The sequence below is a fragment of the Echeneis naucrates genome, chromosome 6 (assembly GCF_900963305.1).
Source record: "Echeneis naucrates chromosome 6, fEcheNa1.1, whole genome shotgun sequence".
NCBI lineage: Eukaryota > Metazoa > Chordata > Actinopteri > Carangiformes > Echeneidae > Echeneis > Echeneis naucrates.
Genome location: NC_042516.1, coordinates 21,796,916 through 21,824,810, shown reverse-complemented (window position 1 = coordinate 21,824,810; position 27,895 = coordinate 21,796,916). Strand labels below are relative to the sequence as shown.

Below are 27,895 nucleotides of genomic sequence, written 5' to 3'. Positions count from 1 at the left end.
AAATAAAAATCCCAATCTACTCTTTGTATAAAAAAAGAAGCTTTCAAGTCAACAAGGAACAGAGGACATTATTTATTTTTATTTTTTTCTGGTTTTTGTCATTTGATTTATTTTTTCTCTCTCTTTTTTTTTGTTGCTTTTTTTCATTTTTTATACACAGAAAAGGTAGATAAAATGTTGGGGGTGGATGGGGGGGCAGGGGGGCTGATAGGAGGGCAGGTATACCGCTGCACTTAGTGAATGTGCTTTGACAGACTAAGGGTGAGAGAGGTAGAGAGAGGTACAGTGAGGGGTGAGGGAGGAGGTAAGAGGAGGGGGCGGTGTGCGGCGGCGGCTCTATGTGGCGTATCTCTTCGTCCATTGTTTGGCTATTCTGTCATGCTCTGTTCTGTTGGTCAGGTACTGTGTGGCGATGCTTCCCACCAGAGGGTCGGCTGAAAGGCACAGAGAGACAGAGAGCGGGAGGGAGGTGGAGAATGAATATGTGAGGTGGTGTTGTGTGTAAACGTTTGTGCAGCGTAGGACGTGTCATATCACAAAAATAATCATCAGTGTTCATCATTGTGTTGGCAACATTATTGGATTTGTGTACAGAACCAACCAACCCCCCCCACAACTCTATTGAATTCCTGTTGTGCTCTTTAAAGTCTTTTATTTTTTCTTTGTTGGCATTTAAAATGAATAAATCTGATTTTGGTTTCTTGTCGTGCGCCGAGAGCAGAATATCTCACAGCAGATTTCAGCCAGTTTCCTTTTATTTTAATCATCTTCTGAATATTTTAGATTGATACTTATATTCCATATTAGTTATTCCCGGAGGTGTAAAAATAGAATAGGATTTTAAATAACGCGGTTCCATAATCAGAATAATGCCCCTTCATAATGCCCTTTTATATTGCTTAGTGATGTAAACATGGCAGACGTCACAAGGTGAGTTTTTATTCAGTGACTTTCTCACTTTTCTGACAGCTGCTAAATAAATGTGACATATTCCTCAGTTTTGTTTTGTTGTTTTACTTCTGAGTTGGTCCTTAATGTTTTGTAAAGTCAGGCTCTGGTCTGCTGACATGGTTACTGACAATCAGATGCTCCATGTGTAGTCCTGAATGGCTGATTTTAATAGTTGAGATTACGCTAATCCCTTTTGAACGCCCTTGTTAACCTGTTTACTGTGTTTCATCCGTGCAAAGAAAGAGCACATGAAAGCAGCTGTGAATGAAGACATTGTTTGGAATGCATTCAGACCAAACCAGACCACATTCTGGAGGTGGTCTGGTCTGGACAGTACAGCCCGGCCACATTCTTAAACTTCCTCCCATCACATTCCCGACCAAAGAGATGTCTCCACACTGTCCCTGCACACTCGGACCAGATGTGGTCATTAAATAAATATTGATCAGAGGGGGAGAGATGCTGCAGTTCGTTGTCTGGCTGTGTGATAATGTACAAAATATAGTGCTGTGTGTTTTTATTGGCCAAAGACAAATCTATCCATCATTCAGGTTTAAGTAAACGGATTTGTCTGTTAGAACCGTAAGGCGACCAAAACTGTGCAGTAACTCCGGCTAAACTTATTTATGTCTTTTCACAGTGTAGATGCAATCGGGATTTAGCTCATTTCACATCGTTAAACCATTGAACCATTAACCACATTCACTCAGTCTTACTGACTTCTACGTCCCAAAACTTTAGAGAGTTTTGCCTGGGGGCAGTTTTATTTTATCAGACCCGGCAGTGGACTCAGATTGGACTGTCAGTGATCAGTTTATCATATTAGAAAGGAAGAAATCCCCCAAGGAGTGATTGAGGGGAAAGAGGTTGAATAAACGTACAGAGTGACCATAAAACCGATGTCGTCGCAAGTTATTTCTCAGCTCTTGGCCGACTTCCATTAGACTCACCTATATCATGTTCAATTTAAAACAGCTCTCGGTGAGACGGTAACAAAAAGGGGATTTTACATCTTGAACAAATCAGTTTTCTTGGTTTTTCTTGAATTCACAGCCTCCACGGCTCACAGTGCTTCATGACAGAATGATGCACGATATTATGCTCTCAATCCAACAAAGTGAATGACACATCGCGTTTGTTGCTTTTCCATTACTGCGCGTTTTTCCATTCAACACTCATTGTGGGTCACTTGCTCTTTTCTGCTGTCTTGCTGTGGTTTTATTATTTATATGGTGGAGCCACCGGCTGTGCCAGAGATCTGTCAGCGCGCGGCGGCCGTTGGAAACAATGGGGGAGCTTGAATTGGTCGTGGCTTACCTAATACAGTGGTAATAGTCTGGAAACCTAATTTTGACTGTGTGTCAGCTTGAGAATTGGCCTCCAATTAAACAAAATGAACGAAAGAAAGGGCAGTTTGATCTGTGAGATGGAGCTTCTGCTCTCAAGGCACATATCTGGACCTTACCTGGGTTACAGTCTGTGAGCAGGGAGCAGATGGACAGCAGCACCTTGGAGATGGTGAGGGCGGGGCTCCAGTTGTCCTTCAGGATGTCCAGGCAGATCACGCCCTGACTGTTGATGTTGCAGTGATAGATCCTCGTACGAAATGTTACCTGCAGACGACAAACACAGCAGGTCAGGAGATGACACAACAGTCTTATTTTCTAGTATGAGAGGAAAATAGAGAGCAGAGGGGAGAATCAATCTCACCAAAACATCTGTAACATCTGTAAATAAGCAATTCAGCTGATAATAATGCTGCTCCTTTCCTGGGGTCACTCAAAATATTCCAGAAACTAAGACAACATCAATTTTTTGAACACTCCAGAGTTTCTTACATTATCACAGTCAGAAAATGCAGCAAATCCTCCTAAACAAACAGCTCGAATTGTGGTATTTTTAAATTTCTTACCCAACTTATTCAGCTGTGGAAGTAAAAAAAAAAAAAAAAACAACCTACAGCGTATATATAAAAATATTCATGTCCATTTTATTAACCAACACAGAAGCTTTAAAAGGCTGGTCCATTTTTACATGTAGCCCTTCTTTCTGTGTTAAGGTCAAAGGAACTGTACACATTTTTTGGCATACAGAATTAGCTCTCTCGCTAAAGTTGAGATGAGAACAACATCGTTCTCATGTCTGTCAAATGCTGAATGTTTGTTAAAGCCAGCTGCTGGTTTAGTGTTAAGACTGGAAACGGGGGGATACACTTAGCCTGTCAAAAGGCAACTAATCATTTGAGCTTTACCGCCTGTAAAAAAAACTATTTGTCTTTTTCACGTGTTGGTTTTTACACACATGACAAATGAGACATAACATGGGAATTAGCCAGCTGCTGAGGAGCTGGATGTTTTCCCCCACTTCCTGTCTTTTTCTACACTAAGCAAACTGCCCTCCAGCTCCAGCTTAATATTTAAAGGACAAATATGAAAATGGTATTTAACTTCTCATCTCGCTTTTAACAACAGAGGGAATAAGAGCTTTACCCAAATCTTCTTCCTTTGATACCGACACAAAATCGCTGCAAAATCCAGACCGAACCTCCGTCATCAAAGGCAACCCAAACTTTGATGTCACAGTTTATTAGACAACCACAAAACTGTTGCAGCCAAAAGTTCGAACCATTTGATGTTTGGCGGCCTTTTGGGACAAGAATGTGGCCTGTGATGTCATCAGACTGCATTTAATGGACCACATGAAACCGACTTTTCAGATACTGTCATTGTGCTGTTGGGTTCACTTCAAGGAGTGAAAACATTGTTTCGCTGTCTCTGTCAGACAGGCCCTGCATTTAATTTTAGGAAATATTTAAAACAATGATCAGAAAGACACCTGCCATCCTCAGTCAGCAGATTCATCCATACTGAAAGTATCAGCAGATGTAGCTGATTTAAAAATGTACTTAACAGAGAGAAACAACTTCCTGCTGTGCAGTTGTTGCTCATTCTTACAAAGTATATAAATTAAAAGCCATAAAACATAATGAATCAAAGTTAGAGAACCAATAAAGTCAGTTCATTTGCCTGCAAAGCAAAAATAAAATAAAATAAAATAAAATAAAAATATTAATCTGCACCACAAATAATTGATTGTTGTATTTTTAACAAACCTGAAACAGTCCAATTGAAAAAACTGAACCTGTTTTAGATGCTTTTTTAAAACTCACTTTACTTTAATGACTTTTTATTGTCCAAACAAGCAATGACTTGTGACCTGGAAACAGAAGCTACTTACTTCTTTATATCTGATGAGACATGTGAATTCTTGGTTTAGGGCCATAAAACACGTTTTGTGGGTTCAGTGATCTTGACCTTTGACCACCAAATCTAAAATCAGTTCATCCTTGAGTAAAGGCCAGATATAATGACATTCCTTCTGGGTGTTCTTGAGATATCACACACACACACACACACAAGAACACCTTTGACCTACATCAGGTTGTCTCAGAGCCCAATTGAGTAGCAAATCTGAAGACAGGAACAGCATGGACTAAACATATGGATGTACAAATGTAAAAAATAATCCCCTGTCACGTCAGCGGCAGCCATAACCTGAGGTGGATTGTTAGTTAGACCCTTAAACAGCCACATAAATACCTTATCCAGGGAATCCCTTTTGATTTCAGGAACTGCCTCTATCTCTGGCCACAGAGCAGCTCCAGCGGAGTGTACAGATATTTATTCTTTATCATTTATTTTTATTAGTTTAAGTTTTCCGGTCGCAGTTCAGGAAATTACTTTTGAAATCCAGTAACTTATTTGGTCTAACACCAGGGCTGCTTATCTAATCATTATTTTAATTCATTCATTCATCTTCAATGATCTGAATTAACGGCATAAAAGGACGATGAAGTTATAATCACAGTGACTGAGCTGATTAGTTCTAACACTCTCTGCCTTGGCTATGTCATCCATACAGATGATTCCACCTTTTCAGGCAAACAAAACCATTTTAACCATGAAGGCCCAACATTTACCTGGTCATGTGATCATTTTAAAGTGGATTCTAAAGTTACATTTTTAGCCATTAGCTGGTCTTTTCCAGGGCAATTTCCAATAAACATAATAATGGCAACGGCTTTGATAGATCCAGCCAATAATAATGATTTCAATAATCAGAACCACTGCTTTAAGATTTAATCCACTACTACTGTATATTTGTACGGCAGCGATAGAAAAAGAATGAGCTGAGATGGCAATCTGTTGACACCTCAGATTAAAGCAGGTTGGCAGTCGATGGGATGAAAAAGAAGAAGAGGATTCACTGTGATGACTCCAGGAGATGAGATCGGAGCTCATAAAAAAAAGACACTTTGCTGTACAGTCTGCCAGCTTTGTGAGGAGCTCGTTCTCACTGGTGAGACATTGACGGCAGTTAAAAGCTGCTGTGGGTCTTTCACCTCCCCTTTCTCTCCATTCACATTAACACAGGAATCAACATCAGTGCCTGTATGATGGATCTGCTTCACTGCTCCACTGAGAGACATTTAACACCGTTTGTCACTGCAGCCACCAAAATAGCTCTAAAAAGGGTGGTATTTTATTGCAGTCAGTGAATCATATTATTCAGCTTCTGGCTGTTTGATTGATTTAAAACAACATTTATTACATCCAGTCAAAGAGAAAGACCTCCTGTAACCAACCAACAGAGGGCAGCGTGATGTGAAGACGCAACACAATCACAGTTTGGTTATCACTTTGAAGATTGGAGTCTGGCACCCAAGTGCAAATTAATTCCTCTACTTGTCAAAGTAAACAGCCTCAAAGCATGTACACTTTGTGCTCTCCTTTAACACGCTCAACAAGCAATCAGCCACCAGCGCTGTTTTTGTAGGTCGTCTCGGGCCGGATTTGAGCTTGACATCGGTTTTGGTCCTGACACTTGACACCTACGTTCATCCTGCTCCTCCAATCATCAACATCTGGCTCCCCTGACCCTGACCCTCCGGAGGAAACCTCTAATGAGCCTTGGCATCCCCCTCCCTGAAAGAAAAATCACTGAGAGCAAGACGTTATAAATAACCAGCCCCCTCCCCTCGCGCCCCCCATCACCCTCTGCAGACACAGAGCTCCTCTCCTGGCCCTGGTTCAGAAACAGAAACACATCCACCTGGCGAACTTGTCAGGCCGACTGAGGCGGCTTTTGTTTCTCTTTTTAGAGATCTTAAAAGCGAGTTGGGTTTTGGATCCAAATTTCCCAAGCCTGAGGTCTGAGAGCATTCAGCAACTGAGCTTCACTGGAGCGTTTCTTCAGTGAGGCAGTGTATGGCAGCTACAGGCCCAAGCGTTTGTTGTGCGTGTGTGTGTGCGTGCTGGGCGGCGGGGGGGTCTGGCTGCAGATCACAGTGTGTTGGAGGGTAGGAGGTATTGAAGGGGGCGGAAACACTCGAGCCCCTCTGGCTACAGAAAGCTGGGCTGGGGCCTGTGGATTTGTTTGAGTCTGCTGTCAAACACAGAGCTGGTGGTTACACAGCACAAAGAGCGAGAAAGAGGGAGAGGAGAGGGCGAGCGAGCATTGGGAGGGGTGTGCATAACAGAGAGAGGGAGAGAGGGCAGAGGAAATGAAGGCCAAGTGAAAGGGTAATCGGGTGTGCAGCAAAATAAAGAGAGACTGGCCCTGACAGTCTGCGTGTTCAATAATGACATCCCCTCAACATCTCTAAAGTGCTCAGCAGACGACTCACCACATAAAACAAGAAAGGGGCTCCTTCACAAGCCGAGCATTACACAGGTCAGGATTCAGCACGACCCAGATTTCAAGCTCGAATCACAACAGTTCATAGAACAAAGGTGAAGAAATGCACAAACCGAGCAGCATCCGGAACAGTGGACCAGTTCTGGGTCGCTGAACATTTGTTTTCAAGCCACAACAAAATATAATCAGACAGAAAAAACGTGAAATAATCACAATTTTTTTTTTTTTTTTGAACGTGGGACAACAAGTGAGATTCCCTATTTCACAAAGCCAACAACAGCACAATTTTAGACTGGAGTGTGTGGAGGATACTCCCTGCTGCTCTTAAAAATGAGCACGTAAGCAACACAAAACAGTTTTGGTTTTTCTTGATGGTATCAAGGCTTGGAGAAAAGTCAGGGAGATGGTGTGAGAACAGGTGTATAAAAAAAACCGAAGTAACCAAAGACTCTGGAAGCTCTGTTTTTTTTTTTTTTTGGCCAGAATCTTTACTGCTTTTATTCACACTCTAATCAGGATCATTCTTGGCTGCAGCTGCGAGCTATTTTCAGTGAAACAGCTTCAGAAACCTGTTGTGCACAACCCACCCAGCATAAGAACATCAGGCAGACACATGAGCGACTATCTGGGAAACACAGTGCAGCCATTAGCAGCTGAACAGCCAAAGCTGGCTAAATCTGTGAGTGCTGTCCACAAGTCTGTACGTATATAGCTGGGTGTGTGTCTGTGATTAAAGAAAATGTGTGTCCAATCTTAGTTTTAGGCTTTTCCAGATTGTTAAATGGCCCACATGTGTTTCTCAAAATTTTCCAGACTTTCCAACTCCTGAGTGGAAAGTCCTCACTCCCAAGAAAAATATTCAGTAACATTCAGTCTAATAAGTCGAATAACCTAGAGGCTGCTGCTGACCTTGGGGGGTTTGAAGGGGTAGTCTGGCGTGAAGGCGATGTCCAAGAAGAAGACGCCTCCCTCGTACACGGAGCCCGGTGGTCCCAGGATGGTCGACCGCCACTCGTAGATGTTGTCACCTTTGGGGCCGGCGCTAGAAAATTGAAACAAAAGATGTGTTAATATGTTAATCAGCACAGCACGCTGGACTCAACGGCCTTGGGTGCAAACCGCCGAGGGGCTGACAGAGATTTAGGAGAGAGAGCAGCTGAGGCGGTAAATACTAGTGTCTGACAAGTTAATGGTGGAGATTTGGGAGATGTTGAAGCTGTTGAGGTTTGAGTTGTTTTTCTTTTAAGTCTGAGGCGAATTTAGAGGGATTTAGATTACCTTTAACATTTTTTGATCGGAAGACTAGATTAACTGCTCGTGGGTGCTGAAGGGTGTCAAACACAACTAAACTGAAAAACGACAAATTTTAAGAGAGGCTTTAAATAAGAGAGAGAAAATGAGTTCATATTTGAGCCAGTAGTTTTCATTAGATGAGTATTTACGCTGAATGGAGAGTGAAGGTCACATCTGTTGTGTAGGCCCAGTAATTAATGCCATTTCCATATTAAAGCTGCCCTCCCCCCCGCTCTTGTTTGTGGTAAGACCTTGAGTTGGCGCAGAGCCAGGAAGAGACCAGGACAATGTCCAGATCACAAAGCCTGGGACAATGAACAATCCCTCCGATTTCATATAATTACCCGGGATTGTGTTTAACGCCAACCCCTTGGCTGCTGGCAAATGCACTTACAAATGTGTGCATGTGAAGCCACGGTCGCACAGGGCTGGCTCTCACTCCAGGCTGAGATATCACTGGACAGTTTTTCTCAGAGATAAACTAATACTGTGAGACAGAGTTCCTTAAAGTAGCTGTGTGAGCATCAAACAGCAAAGCCGCAGGAGAAAAAAAGAAGCAGCGGCATCTCGTTCCAGGCATGCCCTTGACGACAGATCACTCTCCATAAATAGAATTCAGACATTAGATATTTCCTTCCCTCTTCACAGTCAACACATGCAAATTTCCACTAATCTACTTTGCCAGTCTTTCACGCTGCCCTTCTCTTAAGCCCTCCTTAATTAGCTAATTATGATCACGTCTTCTCTCAGGAATTACTTCAGAATACATGTCAGTCTGGACGTCTGTTGTTTTGGGCACAAAGACAAAAGAGGGAACATATAATAGCAAAAGCACTCAGAGAGACAATGCTGGTTCGTGCACAGGAAAGGGGAATGTAACTGAACTGTAAATCTAACACTGGAGGGGTGTGGTTGTATCAAGGACACAGACGCCAGACAAGGTGTTAAAGAGCATGCTCCCATTAAACATGTTAGTAAGTTTTATTCATGTTATGGCGTATTAACGACAATGGCTTTGTTTGTTTTGGTGCACGCAGATTTGTAAGCACGGAGACAGATGTTGACATCCGATAGCCGGCAGCTTGTGCTTAGAAAGCCTGTCATAACAACGTAAACTGAGCGCAAACCACATCATGAAGTGCTGCTCATATTCAGCTGTTCCCACATTCCTCTGCTGTTTAACAGGAGTTAAATTAGAGCACACTGTTACAGTATCTCCATCCTGACTTCAGTGAAAGCCAATAGATTTTCACCAAAAAAATAAAAAAAGTCAAACCTGTTTTTATTAAATAATACATTTTGCTGACAGATAGTTTTGGGACTGACTGCTGCTATGTCCATTTGATGCATCAATGCCTCTGATATGATTTCTCATGTAACTAACTCATTTGCACAAACAGAGCTGTCCTTGATTAAAAACAGAATGGCAAAACAAAAGAAAGGTAAAAACAAAAGAGAAGAAATAAAAGACTTTTGCCACAAATGAAAGCAGCTGATCATATTCCTGTGAGCAGACATTCATTTTGTGTTTCTCACTGTTCAAGTCACAGTGGATGTAGCACAAGATAAAATATTTGCTGCTGTGGTGACTTTGCAGCGTGTTAGAAATCCTGTTGCTGAGTTGCTGAGTCCTATATGTTAGCAGGCAGCAGTCTGGTGTCTGATAAGCCATCAGATTCACAGATAGTATTTCTTGTCTCCTCATGGTCTGAAGCAATTGGACCGCCCCCCACCAATGCTGCCCTTTCCGTTGTCTCAAAGCAAATGGCTGTCCTTGGCCTGGATGCCTGCGTTAAGGCGTGCACGGGCACTGCAGGGAGCCGTTGGCTCTGAGAGTGAGGCGACGGGGAAAAAAAGGACGAGTCTACATTTCTCTTTTAATTTCTTTTAAAATTTTCTCACACGATGACTTTGTTAATCAGTTATCGGTGCAAAGTTTGCCTCCCAGGAAGAACAGTCGACCAGTGGTCACCACTCCCTATATTTAAAATAACTACCCATCTCTTTGAGTGCAGGCATCTCACTCCGTCTTTGAATGAGGCCGCTCATTGGAACCGTGAACATTTCTGCCTTCAGATGTGGTTTGATGACACATTGGACAATTTCATTCACCTGCCTTTAGTCATGAGTTTGTGTGGCTTTTGATTACAGATCTTTTTTGCTTTGTAATTAGGCAGCATGAGTTTGCTTGTGTTATAGATACTGTAAATCTTTTCCGATGTGGCTGATGACTGAAGCTGAACCGCTTTTCAGCTCTCCATCATTATTTCCTGCTGCTGACAGAGAGCCATATAGACAGCTTACTTTCCTTCCTCAAGGCAATTTTCACCGTGTGAAACCAGCACTTACATTTCATACAGTTTATGTGCTACACACCTCAATGTAACACCTCCATTATCGCCACAAAATTCAAAAGCTTCCCCGACACCACGGTGAAAGAGAGCTGGCCATTTCATTTCCAAAGCAGATGCTCACTTCCTTTGACACTGATGAGTTTGTGGCGGTGATAATAACCTAGACATGGGGGAACGATAGAGATGAGCAGACACGGCAGAGGTCCGCGCTCAGCGGAGAGATTGCTGTAGGGGATCTGACAAGCGCACAAGGGCTGCAGATAAAGGCTAAGTCAATAGCTGAATGTGCATGCCACCACTGGCAGTTGCTTGGAGACCTCCTTCCCCCGCTGGCTTGGGCGTTCCTGCGGTGCTTTGTTGCAGCTGGTTGAGGGCCAGCTCATTCAGGTTCTGACAGTCTCTCACTTGGCCATTCATTTCTGAGAGGTGAGCGGTGTGGCCTGTCGCAAAAACCTCAAGTTGAGCCACATCAAATCATGGGCAGATTCAGTATCAGTGCATGTTTGCATGAGAGCCCATTAGCCATGCCTTAATTAATGCACCCTTAACGTCAGGATTTAATGGCTTATAATTCCTCGACCCTGGTTAATAGCTTTGCAGAATATTATGCTCTGCAGCTGACAAATTCAATTTATTAATTATTGGGTGATAGTAAATTCTAAATTTTGCAAATGCAACTTTAAACCAACAGGCTTAGTTCCTCATGCAAGGCTGCATACTCCTAATTCTAATTCTCTAAAAACCAGTGTTACTGAACCAACCCGAGATCAATGACGACATTAGAAGGAACAAACCCACAATAATCTCACACACAGCACTAAAACTGAGGCCGACAGCCGGATAAATATTACATGTCACTCCTGTCTTTTTCGATCTCTTCGGGAAAGAACAGTCCTCTGTTCAAGCAGACAGATCTGCCCTGCACAAACACATGACGCTGGCTGGTGTAACAGTGCTGCTTATGGGCTTTGTTGGAAGTCTGCAATAATAACAACCTCTGTGTAAGTAACACTACATCTGCAGTGCACCGTCAGCCAAATGCCTTGATTCACTGAGTATTTGGGTCATTTGTTTCAGGGGTCTGGGATACATTAGTGCGCGGGTGTTCGTGAGAATCTTACCACTGCCCTGCCCGCCGACATTACGCTCATGTGGGGAACGCACTTTGACAGCTGGACAGCTTCCTCTGCAACACAGCACCAAAATAGTTCATAAGCACGTATTCACACTGCTGCTGTTCTCTGAGGTTTGTTCTTCCCTCTGCCCGTTTGGTACTCCTGATAGGAACAACACTCGGTGTAATACCAACACCTGCTTGTATTCATCAGCATGATTCAGTCATATTTGTGGCGCCTGTGGAGGGAGCGAGAGATTGCTTCTCATTGCTGACCTTGTTCGGTGCTTCACCTCAACAAAAAAATCTCGTCACTGCACGAGGCCGGGAGAGACCAGCCCCCGTGAAGCCCAGAGTCTCCACAGAGACACGTTTCAGAGCAGGAGGAATGAGAAAACAGTTTCTACATGGAATATAAAGAGGACACTGTGCCGCAGACTGTGCTCCGTAATTTTTACCTTTCATTTCCACTTCCTGAAAACTATCCAAGCCATGCCTCATAATCACAGACAGCAGTAACGATTTCCATATATATTGAATGACCTTTCCTTCCCATGATTCAGTGCTGTGTGTGAGACCAGGCTGTCCTTTGCCCATTTAATCATTCACATTGCCTTGTTTCATAGAAGGGACAATCTGCAGATTGGTGCCAATGGCAGAAGATAACCTTTATCTTGGAGTTGGGCTAATCTACAACAATTATCGCTAACCTATCTCATGGTTATTGTCACCTTGAGCCAATTCCCACAGACATCAGGGATGGGGTTAAATTGATTAAGAACATGTAATCATGAGAGAGGCCTGGTGAATTCATCAGATAGATTTGAATCAACTCCAACTATGTTTTAAAGAGTTAAAAAAAAGAAAAAAGAAAGAAGATTCGTCTTTAAGAGGAGTTTGTCATAAACAATCCTTGATATCCATTATCTTTGGGACATTCCAGAGTGTACTGAAATGACCATCCAGAATACACTTCACTAAAGTCTTACATCAATGAAAACAATGGAAGCAGCTGCTATTAAAGAATACAAGAGTCAAACCACAGTTGCAGGGGAACAGAAGGGAAAAACACTCGTGTCCTTAAAAAAAAAAGACTTGTGTGGTAGTGAGGCCCTGTCAGACACACAGCTCCAGAGAGTGCAGGGCTCCGGCTTCAAAGCCCAGAGCTCTGCCTCCCTTTTACTTTCCACGTCCATGCCAGGCTATCCCAGGCACTACAAGAGGATTGCCAACACCCAAGTCAGGCTGGATCTTATTGTCCAGGGTTAAAAGAACATGCAGGACGTTCAGGGTTTGAAGTCATCAGTTATGTAAAACTATTGATGGAACTCGAGGCCATGTGAGAAATTCTCCTGATGTTGGGTCATCTGTGAAATTTCAAGACAACTTCAAAGTAAAAATGCTGTTCTTCAACATTTATTCTCGGAAAGCTAACAGGAAACATTTATTCCCTTTCACACAATTGCTTTCTTTGCCTTTTGCCATTGATTCTGCACAAAGCCTGTTTTAGTGCAACTGATGAAAATCTTCAGATTTATATTACCAGTTATGAATTGCATATCTATTTTTCCACCTAGTAGTATATTCCAAGTCCATCAGGTGGCTGCAGCAGTAGAATGAAAGGTTTCTATGGATTTTACTTTACTGCCATAAAAACTGCTCAGGAGTCCATTGTAACCAGCATGAATCCAAGCTGAACACAGCTGGTGTGCACCATGAAAAAAGAAACTACAAATTTCTTTTAACAACGACCTTTCAAGCCTTTAATACTCAAAAGATCAGTTTACACTTAAAACATTAAATGGGTAGAACATCACTTTAATATAACAACATAAAAAATCCTTTCAACAGCGGCACCAAACACTAACCCGATGTGCTCCTAATGCAGACTGTCACACAGCAAGCTGTTTACAGAGGCAGGTAAATAGCCGTCTGTGCCAAAAACTGCACCGAGGGGCTGATAAATAAAACAGGAGAGTAAACCAATAATTGAATGTGAATCAGTCTGTTTTGGAGCTTGTGAATACCGCAAAGCACAAATAAAGCCATTATCTGCATTATTCCAGTTCATTCCCCACAGGTGCTTTTTCTCGCTAACGGCATCGTCATTCAGTTAAGATGTCTTTTTTCTATCAGTATGGCTGCTGTGGTTATCAGATGAGGAACTTTAATGAAGCAATCTTCTTCCCCCACCGACTGTGAAAGAGCTCCAAGACCAATTACTGTGCAGCTCAACGGGCGAGGTGACACCTCCTTCCTCTGTTCTCTTGTCTTTATTGTCTCAAATGACATGGTTTGTTTTTTAATCAAGCCTTTTATTGTTCATCTGTACAATGAATACTGCAATTACTGACCGGACGGTTTATCCAGCAGCAAGGGGACATGGTTGGTGGAGTAGGCGTCTGCATGCTTTCCAAGTGGAAGGGAATAGCGCAGTTTTATTCTCGCAGGAAGGAAACCTCGCACGCTGGGCTCAATCAATCCAAACAGCAGTCAGTATCAAGCTGAGGATGCATACTTCCAAAAGGAGGTTTGAGGGCCAGGCCTTTCAATCTGGCAGTTTGTCCACGCCAGGATTTTAAGTTGTGTTAACAAAGCTGTAAATGAAGCAGGGCTCTGCTTATTATCCTCAACCCTCCTTTCTAATTGAGGGAGATTCTTCAGGAGGTTCAACAGAGATTTCTTTTTTTTTTTATTTATTTTTCGGCGCAGTAAGCATTTCGCTTCTCCTCCGCATCTGCGCTGCTGCATGCAGCTTGAGTCTGATGCAGTGCAAACGTTTGCCTCTGGCTAAGAATGAATAATGCAGGGCATATATCATTACCATAATACACAGGCACTGCATAAAGGAAACAGCACAACATCATGAGTCATAAAAATATCACTTAGCCAACAAAGAATCGCTGTGCATTGAGGTTGAGGGATGATACAACCACTGTTAGTGAAAAAAAATCATCTTCAGTTCCACAAACAGAGACCTCGTGACCCACAAACCAAAATAAAGCATTTGAAGAACACATTGTCCTGCATATTAATCACAGCTGATGTGGTGGCAAGCAGCAGCTTTTCCTTAACACTTTCAGCAGCATGACAGAAAAAACCCACAACACTGTTGCATATTTGTGTCTGTCGCAGGGTAATTATAAACATTTGCTTTGCTTGAATAAATGAAGTTAGAATTTGTGCTGACATGTAAATCACTTTTGCCAGCCAGGGACTCGCAGCAACGCTGCTTAAGGAAAGGAAACTGCTTGAAAAACAGCTTTGCCCGTGAGACAAAACTGCAGCCTTGTGCAATTTATGAACTAAATTAGTCAAGAGTAGGATGTTAATATTTTTAATCTCGCAGCCCTGCACCAAAAGTGTATTCAGCCATAATTAGAGACAGCGTGCTCACCCTCCCTGCTCCCTCTGCAAAGGCACTGTGGGCAGCCATTTGGCCCTGTGTCCCAGGGATTGGATTTATTACCAAAAAGGTCAGCGATCAGAGCAACCGGAGCAGCCCAACCTGCTGTGGAGCTTGATACTCTTGGTAATCTATTCGCTTGACCCCATATTAGTCCTGAGGTTTGCAGGTAGAGAAATGTGACAAGACTTTAATGCTAAGTGAGAGAAAATTATTCATTCATTTGATTTACCTTTGAACAGGACGTTAAGGAGTGTTAACGTTTCATCTCCCAGACCACGAATATGTCATTAACACTCTGAATGCTCTTGGCGGGGGCAACAATGTGATTTGTAACTTCAGAGGGAAATCCATTAGGTTTCGAGATCCCTGTCACAAGAGGTAATGGGATCTTGGTGCAATTGTTTACTTGCTTGTTACTGTATTTGTTCGGTTGCCAAAAAGACTTTCCTGTTTGTGTTCCTGTCAGCCTCACATTATCATTCAGTCATTCTCAATGACATTAAACTGCTTCTGTGAACACAGGCAACACTCCACCACAAAATGTCCACATGCTGCGCTTCATGCTCGGCTTCCCCACAAACCCATTAATAACACTGTGGACAAATGTTTGCCAGAAAACTACCTCACAAATGAGGACATTGAGAATTCAATGACATACATGAATCAAGGCAGGCCGTGTTCACTGTCAAACAAGTGCCGCAGTGGAAAACATTAAGGATAAATTAAACTCAGGCCGGTGTCGGAGGGAGAACATATGTTTGCATCATTCTATAGGGGCATATTTATTTTCTTTCCACTCAAAACTTTGTGAAGAGAAAAATGATGAAGGCAGATTGGTTCGCTCTGGAAGAAAATGATTTTCAGCAGATGTTTCATAGGTGCACTAGGAGAATAGTGGCCATAACAAATCAGAAAAACCCAGACTGGCACCGTCCATCTGTATGCTGCGACATCCTTCTGCTTTAGTAGCAGACTTCAGACATCTTTATTTATCTGAAGGTAACACTAGTTCTCTAGACAGCACAGTTCTCACTGTCTTAAATCCCATTTGAGAGCACTTTTATTTACTGTTAATACATAAACATCTATAACACATGCTGCCAAATAAATAGTTGGAAGTCTTAGAGTTTATGTCTTTCCTCAAAAGCAGATCTTGTTTCCCCTTCCCGGCTGTCTTCAACAAGTTTTACTGTCACTCTGTAAATACTCAGATTTATGAAAGTGAAAAAGGGCCAATACAAAGAAAAAAAAAAAGACTTAAATAAATAAATACTATTTTTGTTATACTTTAAGACATGGAAATGTTCCAACTTGAACAAATTTAAAATTAAACAACAATTTTTAGTTTCAGTGTCTACTGTTCTGTTTTATAATCTGGTTAGATAAATGTGTCTTTGGCTGAAAATTTGGTGATAATTCAATTTCAACCATTCAGTAGCTTTATCAGTATTTCACTTTTGGTAGTTTTGCCACTCATTTGCTTTGAAACTTTTGATTAATCAATCCTTTCTTTACTTCATACATACATTTCAACGGAAAAAAAATAAAATAAATTCTATTTAAAACTCTTCTTCTTCACAAATCAACTTTAAAAGGTCAGTTGTCATTAGTAGTTAACCTAGCCTTCCAATGTAAATGTTCATTATGCTTTAGCACCAACATTAATGACCAGATCCATTTTTATTTATTCTGCTTGGTGAACAATACGATTCTGATTCTGAAGTGGTGGCCAGGAAGGTTCTCAGACTGTGCAGTCAATGGACAGGACCTTCTCTGAAAGGTCAAGATCATGGACACAGATGGTTGCCTTACTTCATCAATATTCATAAAGGCAGCGATTTAGGGAACAAAAAAAAAAAAAAAAAATCGATTAGGGCTGATTCATTTGAGGTCAAATGTAGCTGTCATTGTTTTACTAGCTTCAAACTGACCTGGCAACCTAAAAAGATCCTACTTAAAATTATCCATTAAAAAGGGCCAATCACGGTACAGTGATCACTTCAGATACCCAGGAGGTATTCCTTGAGCTCATTCCGCCTCTCCTGAAGCCCCGTCCCCACGCCCCCTCATGAATATTGATAACTCCTCCCCCCTCCTGCTGTGCTTAATGGTAACACTGTGAAAAATGATGCTGGGTGTGTCACTTGCACATAAGCCCCTGGGGGCACGGCAAAAAACTAATATGCAGCGATCACAAACACGAAGACAATCCCATCAGCCAAAAGAGAATTAGGGGTCAGGGGCTGCAATGAAGAGAGTCGCGACTCTTGGATGATGACGGCGATGGTTGAGATACATATTCATGTCGAGGACTGAAGCCAGCGAGCATGTGATGGAGTAACCAGCTGTGTGCGTCTCACCACAGCTTGAATGATATCATCGTGGAGTGACAGCTCTGTTTTGGGCATCAGAGGGGCATTACATCACACATAGAAAATTTAAAGAGAGCTATTTGTTCCAAAGGCCAGCCATTTAACACAACCCTACTAAAAGAGGCTGCAACTAAGGATTATTTTAATCGTTCATTAGTCTATCAATTATTGCTCTTTTTGTCTGAAATATGTCAGAACAGAGAAACATTTATTTTAATGCCCTGTCCAAAAGTCCATCTGACCATGAGTCCAAAGATATGCAACAGCCCTCATGTGACTAGAAAGTACTTGAGATGTTATATTTTTCTCTTCACACCTTTAATACCACGCTCTTAGCAATAATAGTAAAAAGTGGTAATGTAATTAGCGTCACTATTATTATGCTTAATCCCCCCAAGTCTGAGTCTGCTTGAGGTTTCTGTCACTTAAAGACATTTTCCTTGCTACTTTTACCACATACTTGCTCTTGGTGATAATTTTCTATATCTCTATAAATAATGTGACACAGCCAAGGTCTAGTCTTGCTCTCTTTATAAAGTACCTCAAGATAAGTGTTTCCATTGGTGGTATACAAATAAAACAGATTTGATCTGACTCGTTTCCATGTTATCGTCTTGAATTATTAACTGGTGTGGATTGTGGCTGATACTTGCTCATCTTTTAGCACGGGGTCATTTGCTGTATCTGCCATCGGTCATCAACAAAGAGCATATTTAAGACACTTTTACAGGGATCTTCTTAGAAAAAAAAAAAAAAAAAAGGCAGAGGGAAGCATTGAAAAGCAATGTTTTTTTCTGTCAGTCTGTTTCAACAATAGAGCAACAAAAGTTCAAAGAAGCAGTGAAGTTGTCACTCAGTAGCTTCTGCCTACAAACAGAGAAGCTGCTTTTATTTACTCCTGCCTGAAATTAAGACCTAAACCCTTTAAAAACCTACGTAATATCCACAGTGGTAAATCTGCCAGAGATACTTAAACCCCTTTGTGCTGCACAAGAACGGACAGCTTCACAGGATTAGCAAGAGAAACAACTCACTCTATAAAAGGATATATAGTGCAAGTCTGTGTATTTATGAAGTGCTTGTTTGTGTTTGGAACATTCGGAGCGTTTCATGAGATATTCTGTGCTTTTGCTTGGCAAATGACTCTTGTGCTGTATCATGTCTCCCTCAGCCTCATCTACTTCCACTGCAGTTCGTGGTTTCTCACATTTCCCGGAATGACTTGTGACAACCTGACAGAGGAAAAGGGTGAACTTGTTACTCAAAATGCACCACAGGCTGCGGCTGGATTGCATTTAGTCTCTCTGAGCCGCCTTGGGAGGACAAATTGGTATCTCTGCCTCTCCTGCAACTGATAATTCTGCTGCTTAACAATAGCTGCTTCACTTTGGATTCAAACGGGCTGACACCAAAACCTGACATTTAATATTATGCTTTGGCAGCTGAACTTGGTTTTTCTCAAGCTCCATTGCAGATATATCGTTTTCATTTGTCCATCTGTGAGTAGAACACAAAGGCTGAGTTGTTATTTTAATAATGTCAAGTTGTCTTTGTTTGGATTTCCATATGACATATTGGCATTTTAAGAGCGACATTAACGGGGGGGGGGGGGGGGGGGGATAGTAACAAGTCACTACAGTCACAGCTAAAACAATCAGTGTGATTCAGCGATGAGGAAGTATAATCAGCAGAGAAATATAGAGTGAGCAGAAAGGAGTGTTTCTATGACAGGAGCACGTCAGAATCAGCAGAGGAGGAAGATGTGGGAAAGATGGGACGTGATTCAGAGAACGTGGGATAGAGCAGAATCATTTCTTCATGTTACAAATTACCACATTGTTCCACCACGACCTTGGACAGCCAATGTTGTGGCAATCTAACTGCAACTAGTTTAATAGTTTCACTTGAGTCATTTCATCTGACAAAAATCAGAAACTGGTTGCAGCTTCAAATTATGATTATTGTCTGGTTTTCTGTGATTTATATTATAACTGAACATCTATCTATGGGTTTTGGACAGATCACAGAAAAAAAAACAAAACAAAAACAAAAGCAAACAACTGTATTTAAGGCAGCACGGTCCTGCTTCAGGAAGTCGAGACAGGCGTCTATGCAAAAAAAACAAACAAAACAAAACTTCTATTAATTGAAAAACTAATAGTAATACTAATATGACAAAATTGTTGTACAGAAGAAGAGATAGGTTTCATACTCAAACCATGTGTCCAGTTGTTCTTTTTAAGCTAAACATTTTTCTGGTGGCAAACGATTTGCTGTTTTTCTTCGTTACATGACACTAAACTGAATATTGGACTGTTTATGAGACAAAGCAAACACTACCGGCAGAAACAGTGCTGAATGGCATTTTTCAATTTTTTTGGTTAGATTTCATACATGTGTTGATGAGCTTTTCCAAAGACTCCAAGAAACCATCAGACCCAGTGTGCTTAACTCACCCTGGTCACTGTCCATTGAGCAGCACAACACTTTTACATGATGACAACATTAACTGGAACCTTTCAAGGGCTGAAGAACTACCCCTGAGTGTGCATCGAAGAATTATTTTTAAATACGCAATAAAAATCATTGCAACATTTGTGCAACTTGCAGGCTGGGAAGAAGTAATTCCCTTGAAAAGCTCCCTTATTTGCATCAATAGGTGCAAAGGCAAAAGCTTCCTGCACAATATAGCTAGGGTGTATGACAGTGAGAATAATTGCCATGTCAAATCCTCTTGGGCTTCAACATGTTCCTGTTAGTTTAATGTATGACAACTGCCAGGGTGACAAGCGAGCTGTCACAAAGCTGGGAGAGATAAAGCTTGGAGACAAATTTAAATACTTGCTTGTGTTTTCCAAGTAGTGACATAGCACATACTAAAAGTATGTCTGTTCACATTGTATGGAAATTGATTCTTTAAAAAGTGCTTTGGCTCTAATTTTCCAGACTCTCCAGTCACAGAAAAGATAAACGCTGAGTGATTTATCCATACAGATGGGCTGTTGAAACAACAGTTTGTAGTTTTAACTGCAGCTGAGGGTTAACCCAGTAACCTTAGATGGATGCTACAAGAAAAGGCATGGGCGTTTTATTAGACTTATCAAGTGGGCACATTCTCCCACAGATGTTTCTCTAAATTAGCCCCTCGATGCTTAAAAGCAATAACTCTACACTGAAAAACACAAAGCAGAGCTCTCCATTTTAGAAAGGGAAATGCAGCATGAAGCACCCCCCCCAGTTGCCTCTTCCGCAGCTACGGAGGCTTAAGGCTGAAAGAGACTGTAGGTGATCCGAAGGAGACTGCAGATTTTAACTACATGATGAGGCCAGCCAATTGTCTTTGACCGGAGCAAAGCGGCGAGGGAGTCTGAGGGCCTCCTCAGCCGAAGAGACGGATGAGATGACACACATCAACTGGCCTCCCAGCGCCACGGTTGTTGAATGTGCCGAAGTGAATCTCTTTAACACAACTCTCTATCTGCCTCCTGAAGGGGGGCAACAGTCTGTGACTGCATTTGTCGCTGGGAATGAAATGAATAACCTTTCAGGCTAACCTGGCCGGAAGCGAGTAGCGTGTGGCATACAAATGACAACACTCGCTCTGCGGTGTGCGCTCATTCAAGAGCAAGAGCGTAAATATTGCTGTGACCCCCCCCCACGAGAAATTCTTTTGTTGCTTGATGCATCTGAATAACCCCCCAATGTAAACAGACATCTAATCTGTTTGGGTGCATCACAGAAAATACATTATTAGATTTTGATATCATTTTAGAGTATGAAAAGAGAACACACACACACACACACACACACACACACACACACAAAAGGATTATCTTGAAGAAGCTTAATTGTTTCCCAGGCAACTAGTTCTCCACTAAGACGATGGCTGTGAAATTTCCGCTAGCGATTATTTTACTTTCAAATGACTTACTCATGTCCTCCAGCTAAATCCTTCATGTGAGCCAACCTAGTTTTTTTGGGGAAGGTGGGAGGGTGGGGGGTTGAAATAGATTAGAGTCCTCGAGGAAAACAACATCTCTTTTAGCCTCAAGTACAATAACAAAACTGGGCTGTGAGCTGGAATGAAAAGGTTAGCTCAATGTTTATCGTTAATGATGGTGGGGTTCTGATGAGACCCAGCAGGGGTGATTAATTCATGCAATAAACAAGGCTGTCTTGGGTGTAGTAATTCCAAATCGCCAGATGAGTCACACAAAGCTGTTTTTCCTTCATCATTTTAAGCAGGTACCGATAAACGAATGGGGCCAATCCAAACTGGTCAGAAAATATCAGCATCTCCCACAAGTGTCCTCAATCTCATTGAGACCGGCCTCCATTTTCTTTCTTAATTTGCACTGGGTGGCTGAATCCGGGACTAATTACTGTGCTGTAATAAACAGAGCCATAACCAATGATGGTGTCACTTGGTGTTATTTAAGTTCATAATAGCCGGCCCTTGCGCCACATCCCAAAAGCATGCCTTTTGTCACGTCAGGAGAGACTGATACACATGTGGTCTGCCACTCGCTCGCGACCATATCTCTTCCTCAAAGGGCTGAGAGCTGCGGCAGTAGCACACAATAACCATTGTCTGTGGTAAATCCCCAGCAGAGCGAAAGGGGGGGGGGGGGGGCAAGAGAATCGAAACAGGTTTTAAAGTCACACTACCACTCGTTTGTTCACCATTTCAGCATAATCACCACACTGTGATCTAAAAGGCTACAGATGCAGCGTACATTATGCAGCAACAACCACGCCAGGATGGGTTACATTCGCTCTAATTCACCTGAGATTATCATCTCATCAAACAAAAAAGAAAAACATCATTACGAGAGCAGAGACAAAAGCAAGTGCATTACAGCACAGCCTTCTCTTTTAAAGAGACAAGAAATCTTGAAAGGAGCACATTTCCACTGTCTGCATCCATTACAGTCTGAGCATCTATACAATCGGGCTTATGAGTTATTACAGAAATGCTTTGAAAAGATAACACCTCCTTACCTGCAGTTTGGAGGTGGGTCTAGTGTTATTTCTGCAAGCTCTTTCTGAATCCTGCAAAGGAGAAAGGTTGTATCGTTAAAATCTATCTTTGGAAGGGCAATTTCTAGAAGATAAAAGCTAAAAAAAAACCAAAACATCTTTGTAGCACATGTAACCAGAGGGAACAGGTATAATTCTCCACGTGCACCTTTAGTACAGAGTAACAACAATGCAGATTGCAAAATACATGTCATGACTTGAGTTTACCGAACCAACAAGAAGTATAAATCAGAAAGCTCATGATTTTAACCTCATATGCAATGTAAATGACGCAAAGTAAGTAAGCCCCTGTATTGTTTGTGTGGCACAAACAATAATGAAGAGCAACATCACGCATGAAGATAAATAAACCAGCTTTGATAATCTGCAGCAGAAAGCCATGCAGAGTGATGACTCAGACTATGAGGAGCAACTGAGTGCAAATGCTGCTGCTAAACGCATGTTTGCATAAACACAGCACTTCAGACAACAGTGAAGCCTCTCCGTCCTACAGTCATTGAGCTGAAGGGACTCAAAGAGACTGCTTTAAAGTATAGAGATACAAAAGGGAGATGTTCATAACATCAGTTGCCGTTATAAAAAGACTGCGGCCTCAGCCAACCCCTTGCTCAAGTGGTTGCATAATTCTGTCATCGCCTGTCTTTTTTTGGGAATAAGTGCCGAGACTGTTGGAGGTAAGTGTCGGGGGTGTCGGCAGTGGAGGAGAGAGAAGAGTGCTGCAAGAGCACAAGGCAAACCCATTCAAACAAACAGGCCGGAAGAGGACTATCTCTTTCAAATGACAGCAATGACACCCCAGAGCCGAGCCATGTGAGTTACCTCCTTCCTTTGGGCGTAGCGTCACACTGAATTGTGTGGATGTTTGAAATGACAATGTGTGTGGGACTATAGTCTTTTTATATTACTGCACACCTCCAGGCCACAAGGGGAGAGGCCTTTAGTTTAACAAACAAACTCTGTACAAACGCTGCTCTCCCGGGCCAGATTCAGCAGATGTTGTTGTTTTGTTTTTGTTTTTTTTACCTCTTGGCACTAGTTGAAAGTTTAGCAGCAGTTTTACTCGAGATCTTGGTCTCCTTCTTTTTGGGCTGAGCTTGCTCTCGCTCCTGCTCAGGTGGTACCGATTCCCTTTGTTCAATATCTGAGCTTCCCCCGCTGGTGCTGGGGCTGTCGTCCGGTCTCTGTACTTCGCTGGACATCGTGGGCCCTGAAAAAGCGAACGGCAGAGTATCGTCACACCACGACCTGCGAAGGGACGGCAAAGAAAAAAAAGCCTTCTTCTCCAGGAGAGTCCAAACTGCTCGTCTAACGCCAACTCTGCAACTTGGGGACGGGGTAAGACGGGTCTAAGTATTCTGGGGCTAAACCTGGACGTGGACAAAGACACCTGGAGAGGAACGTGCTGATAAAAAAAAAAAAAAGACACCATAACTCCCATTACATTGGATATAATAAACCATTTACCAGATGAACATTTTAGGATTAAACTGACTAAATGTCCCCCCTGTTTGACCTGTGCCATGCCTTTAAATGGAAACACAAAGAAATAACATTATTACGGGTTAATTTTATGGATAAAACAGCTCTTAACAGCCCAGATATGTGCATGTAATCCATAACAGATCAAAAGAGACACTTGAAAATGAGGAGATGAGCACACTGCCTTTTTTTTAGCAGATAACAAAAGACTGGAAGCTTAAATTAATTTAAAAATAATAATAATGATAATAAAAATGTCTGAGATGAAAACAGCAGGCAGGCTGGAGGTGAATGAAGCCGGATGGAGGAGTGAAGCGGCGGACAGCTCGCCTTTTCCCGGGGGGGCGTTTGACGGTGATGATGGAGGACGGGGGGGGGGCACCAACGGCTGAAATGTAGCCGTTAGAGACATTAAAGTCCCCAAAGATACACCGCAAAAATAATAAAAGAAAACAGTTCAAAGTGTTTTGGGCTTTTTTGTCACTTCCACGACTCGACCGGCCAACATTTGTACAGAAATGGATAAAAAACAAACACAATGGATGAGACCGTAAACATTACACCGGAGCTAGCTAACGTTAGGAGGCCGGCGGGGGGGGCGGGAAGTCGGGTACGTTGGTCTGCAGCTGTGGGGGTATTTAAAGTGGAGAAGTGTGTGTGTGTGTGTGTGTAGGGGGGGTAACAGTTACAGGCCTGTGTGTTTGTGTTGTTGTTTTTTTTAAACTGGGGGAAAATACGCATAGAAGAAGGCGTTTCTGCCGGAGCTCGTCCCGAACAGCCGACGGCGGGGGGGCTGATGGAGGACTGGCGGGCAGCAGGGCCGGCGGAGGGGAGCCTCGGCTCGGCGTTTTTCCTCCGGAGTGCCCACTTTGTCCGGCGGAGAGCCCTGACCCTGCCTCGGCACAAAGGGAGGCTCGTCCCACACGTCCTCCCTCCCTGCTGCCCTCCTCCTTCACTGGAAAACGGCACTTTTCACGGGACATTTTTTAACGTACTTTTCGCGTATCCACGATGGAGGAGGAGGAGGAGGAGGAGGTGGAGGAGGGGGGGGGGGCGGCTGAATGCGTGTGTTTGGGTATAATTATTACTGCTATTATTATTATTATTATTCTTATAGTTATCATTATTACCTGGCGGCTCGGCCGTCGATGCTGCGATTCGGCGTCGTAATCCCAAAAAGGTACCGGAAAAAAAAAGTATATCCTCACACGGCCGTCCGCTCGCCCCCGTGTCCTCGCTGTTTAAGTGGAGGTAGCAGCAGAAGAGGCGCGAGCACAGACAAGCCAGGCAGCCGGGACCGCCCCCGTGCGCGCTCCCGACCGGCGCGCGCCACTGGCGGGGGGGGGGGGGGGGGAGGTTGCATTGGAAGAGAAGAAGAAGAGGAAGAAGAAGAAGAAGAAGACTGGGGGGAGTTCGTTATCATTAAATAAAAAAAAAAATGACTTAACATAAAAAAAAAAAAAAAAACCAACAAAGCTCTCCCTGCTGCAGACACGTTGATATTGTCACAGCAGAGAAAGAAGGTGTGTGTGTGTGTGTGTGTGGGGGGTCCATATGTGCAGGAAACGTTGCCCCCCCACATCACCTGTGTTTTATTCTCCTCCCTCCCTCCAGGTCAGGGCTTCACCAGAGCAGACTCAGAAAGCCAATGAAAGGCCAGAGAGAAGGAGCCGGTCGTCTAATCATCCAGCGGTGTCCAACAATGCAGATTACACCTTTAAATGGAAGTTATTGCTTCTTCTGCTGCAGCCAGGACTCAATGGTGGAGAAAAAAAAGAAAAGTGGCACGTTCTTAGGAAACAGCCTGTCTGGTGGAAAGATACTTTGGGAAAGCCACTGCCCCTTTCGCTTTTCTGTTCTGTATCCGACAGCCTGTCTGATTTTCAGGCTCTGATAATATATCTCATAAGGCCCCATGCCGCACGCAAACCTGAAAATATCCTCAAAGAGAGGGCATAATTAAATATTAACGCGACCCCTCCCTTCTCTATCGCATCAATCTTCTCACCTCACTTTTAAAAGTGACACATTTTTTTCCACAGCAGAGGAGCTGCTCCTTTCCTGGCATAACCAGGATTTAATGCGTGGTCTCCCCCACAGTCCACCTGCCACGCTATTGTGATGGGCCTTTTCGGTTAATCCATTTCCTGCCCCTGCATGTGCACAATGGAGCTCCTTGCTTTAGCAGAACTGGATGGAACCGTCAGAACTCGAAACGGCGGAAATCTGAATTACTCTGCCTTAGTGACCCAACGGCAGACGGATATGCTGCCTCACATTCAAAGCTCTTGATTTTGAGTGTGGGATCATTAGCAGCAAAGCCGTTCCCTTCAAAGAGATCTTGGAGGGAGGTAAGGGAAGCCCTTTGTGATAAATCAAGTTATTAACCATCCGATTTGTTTACCCGAGTAATGATTTTACAGCAGGATGTCCTCACGTAAGGAGGGACCTTTGGGAGATGTTTGCAGGGGAAACATAAATAGTTAAAGCGTTTCAGTGCTCCCAACTTAACTTCTCCATCCTTTTTTGCACATTTACCACAAAGTCCACATGCCTGCAAGGGAATAACCCAAAATTCATAGCACTGTGAAGTTACAGCAGCAGTGACCTTGTAATTAAGCCTCATAAAAAGTTGGCAATGAGACATTTTCCTATTAAGTATAAGCACAGTTTTATAGCCAAGTTTACACATTTGTGATGTGTAGTCATACTGTTAAACAAGCAAGCTTCGAACTACGTGTGGTGTGAAAAATCAGTGAACTGGATTTAACAAAGTGTTTTCCTGGTTCTCATCCAGCCCTCACACTCTTCTGACAGCACCATGTGTCATTGGATGGATGGTTGGATGGCTGGAAAGTGTCCCATGTGTATGACCTGTGAATCTTCATGTCATCTGATGACTGGGACTGTAAAAATGCAAATTTGGGCATGTGAGAGTTTCCACTACAGAACAGTGTGTTCATTATATTTTGTGTTAATACTTTGACATGATTTGACTTCAGGCAGCCATATTTGTTTGGTATTTAGAAAATTAGACAATAATAAGTGTAAACCCGTTTAAAAGGGAAAGAGAAGTGTCTCGATTGTTGACATGATATCAGTTTACAAGGCAACTGGCGATCAGTGATCAGGGATTATGGGTAGAGAACTGGGCCATAGTACGAGCACGAAGCCCCAAATGTGCTTTGAGGCTGAGCATGAAGTGAAAATCTTGAGCTTTGAGGATGCAAACAAACGAACAGTAACAGATTTGTTCTACGTGCCGTTAATTCACATGGAGCTGCCTCTGCCAGAGTCGAAAATGTCTCTGGGGTTTTTTGAGAATTGGAGCTTTATTCTGAGCAGTTTTGGCTCCACTTAATGATTGAACAGGAGAAAAAGCACGGGAACGTCTGGAGGAAAACAAATGAAGGTCAAGCTTGACAGTCCGCTCACTTAGCTGGCACCACTTACTTCATTCAGTCAAGTAGAGTTTAATATAGCAAACTCTAAGAGTTCAAGAATTAACATCGACCTCAGCAGGAAGCCAGATCGTCGACACTGAACCGGACTGTACAAAAAGGGCCAGAGTCGTCTCCACCTACTGGGACGATGGAGGTCCTTGTGCAGGCCACTGCCATCGTCAATGCAGCTCAGAGATGGACATGAAGAGGCTGTCCTGGACTGCTCTCTGGACTCCATCGAGGAGGATGTTGGCCAAACTGACCCCACCCCACTGCGAGCCACACTGTGGGATAACTAAGCAGCTGCTTCAGCAACACACTGCTGCGGTACGGCAGGCCGTTCATTCCAGCAGCTTTCAGGCTGCAAGCTGCAATAAATCACTTTTTTTTTTTTTGCACTACTTGACTGTCACTTTATCATTATCACTGCCACTTTATATTTTTTCGACACCTGTAACAACGAATTTCCCATACGTGGGATAAATAAAGTAATCCTAATCCTGAGTCTCTGACTCTCTCTCTGTCACACACACACACACACACCAAAAACACAAAGCCTTCCTTTGAAATGCTTCCGTCAACTCACTTTTCTATCACAACCGGTATGAAAATTCTTTTATTTTTTTTTTAATGAGAGCGAGCTGTTCATAGCATTATGGATGGTTGGAACATGCCACCTTGGTCTAAATGACTGTACAACCCTAAACATTAGTCACATTCATCACCCTACACCTCCTCAGACT

At 42.8% G+C, this 27,895-nt stretch overlaps 1 protein-coding gene across 1 annotated transcript; it reads right to left on the bottom strand.

The window, feature by feature from the left end:
• Positions 1-61: 61 nt before the first annotated feature.
• On the bottom strand, positions 62-24,952 carry ube2e2 (ubiquitin-conjugating enzyme E2E 2). Its single transcript, XM_029503608.1, has 6 exons — positions 24,840-24,952; positions 23,254-23,437; positions 22,192-22,242; positions 7,558-7,690; positions 2,417-2,564; positions 62-434 (listed from the first exon to the last, which is right to left on the bottom strand). Exons 2-6 carry the CDS (start codon positions 23,427-23,429, stop codon positions 337-339), a joined length of 606 nt encoding a protein of 201 aa, XP_029359468.1. The 5' UTR covers positions 23,430-23,437; positions 24,840-24,952; the 3' UTR covers positions 62-336.
• Positions 24,953-27,895: the final 2,943 nt, after the last annotated feature.

Bases quoted from the DNA above. Each gene is read 5' to 3' on its own strand.
- ube2e2 (XM_029503608.1), bottom strand. From the start codon at position 23,429: ATGTCCAGCGAAGTACAGAGACCGGACGACAGCCCCAGCACCAGCGGG. The intron at 7,691-22,191 runs GTAAGGAGGTGT...TCAATTTTCTAG, and splicing joins GACCCACCTCCAAACTGCAG to CGCCGGCCCCAAAGGTGACA. The intron at 2,565-7,557 runs GTCAGCAGCAGC...TGTCGTCTGCAG, and splicing joins ACCCCTTCAAACCCCCCAAG to GTAACATTTCGTACGAGGAT.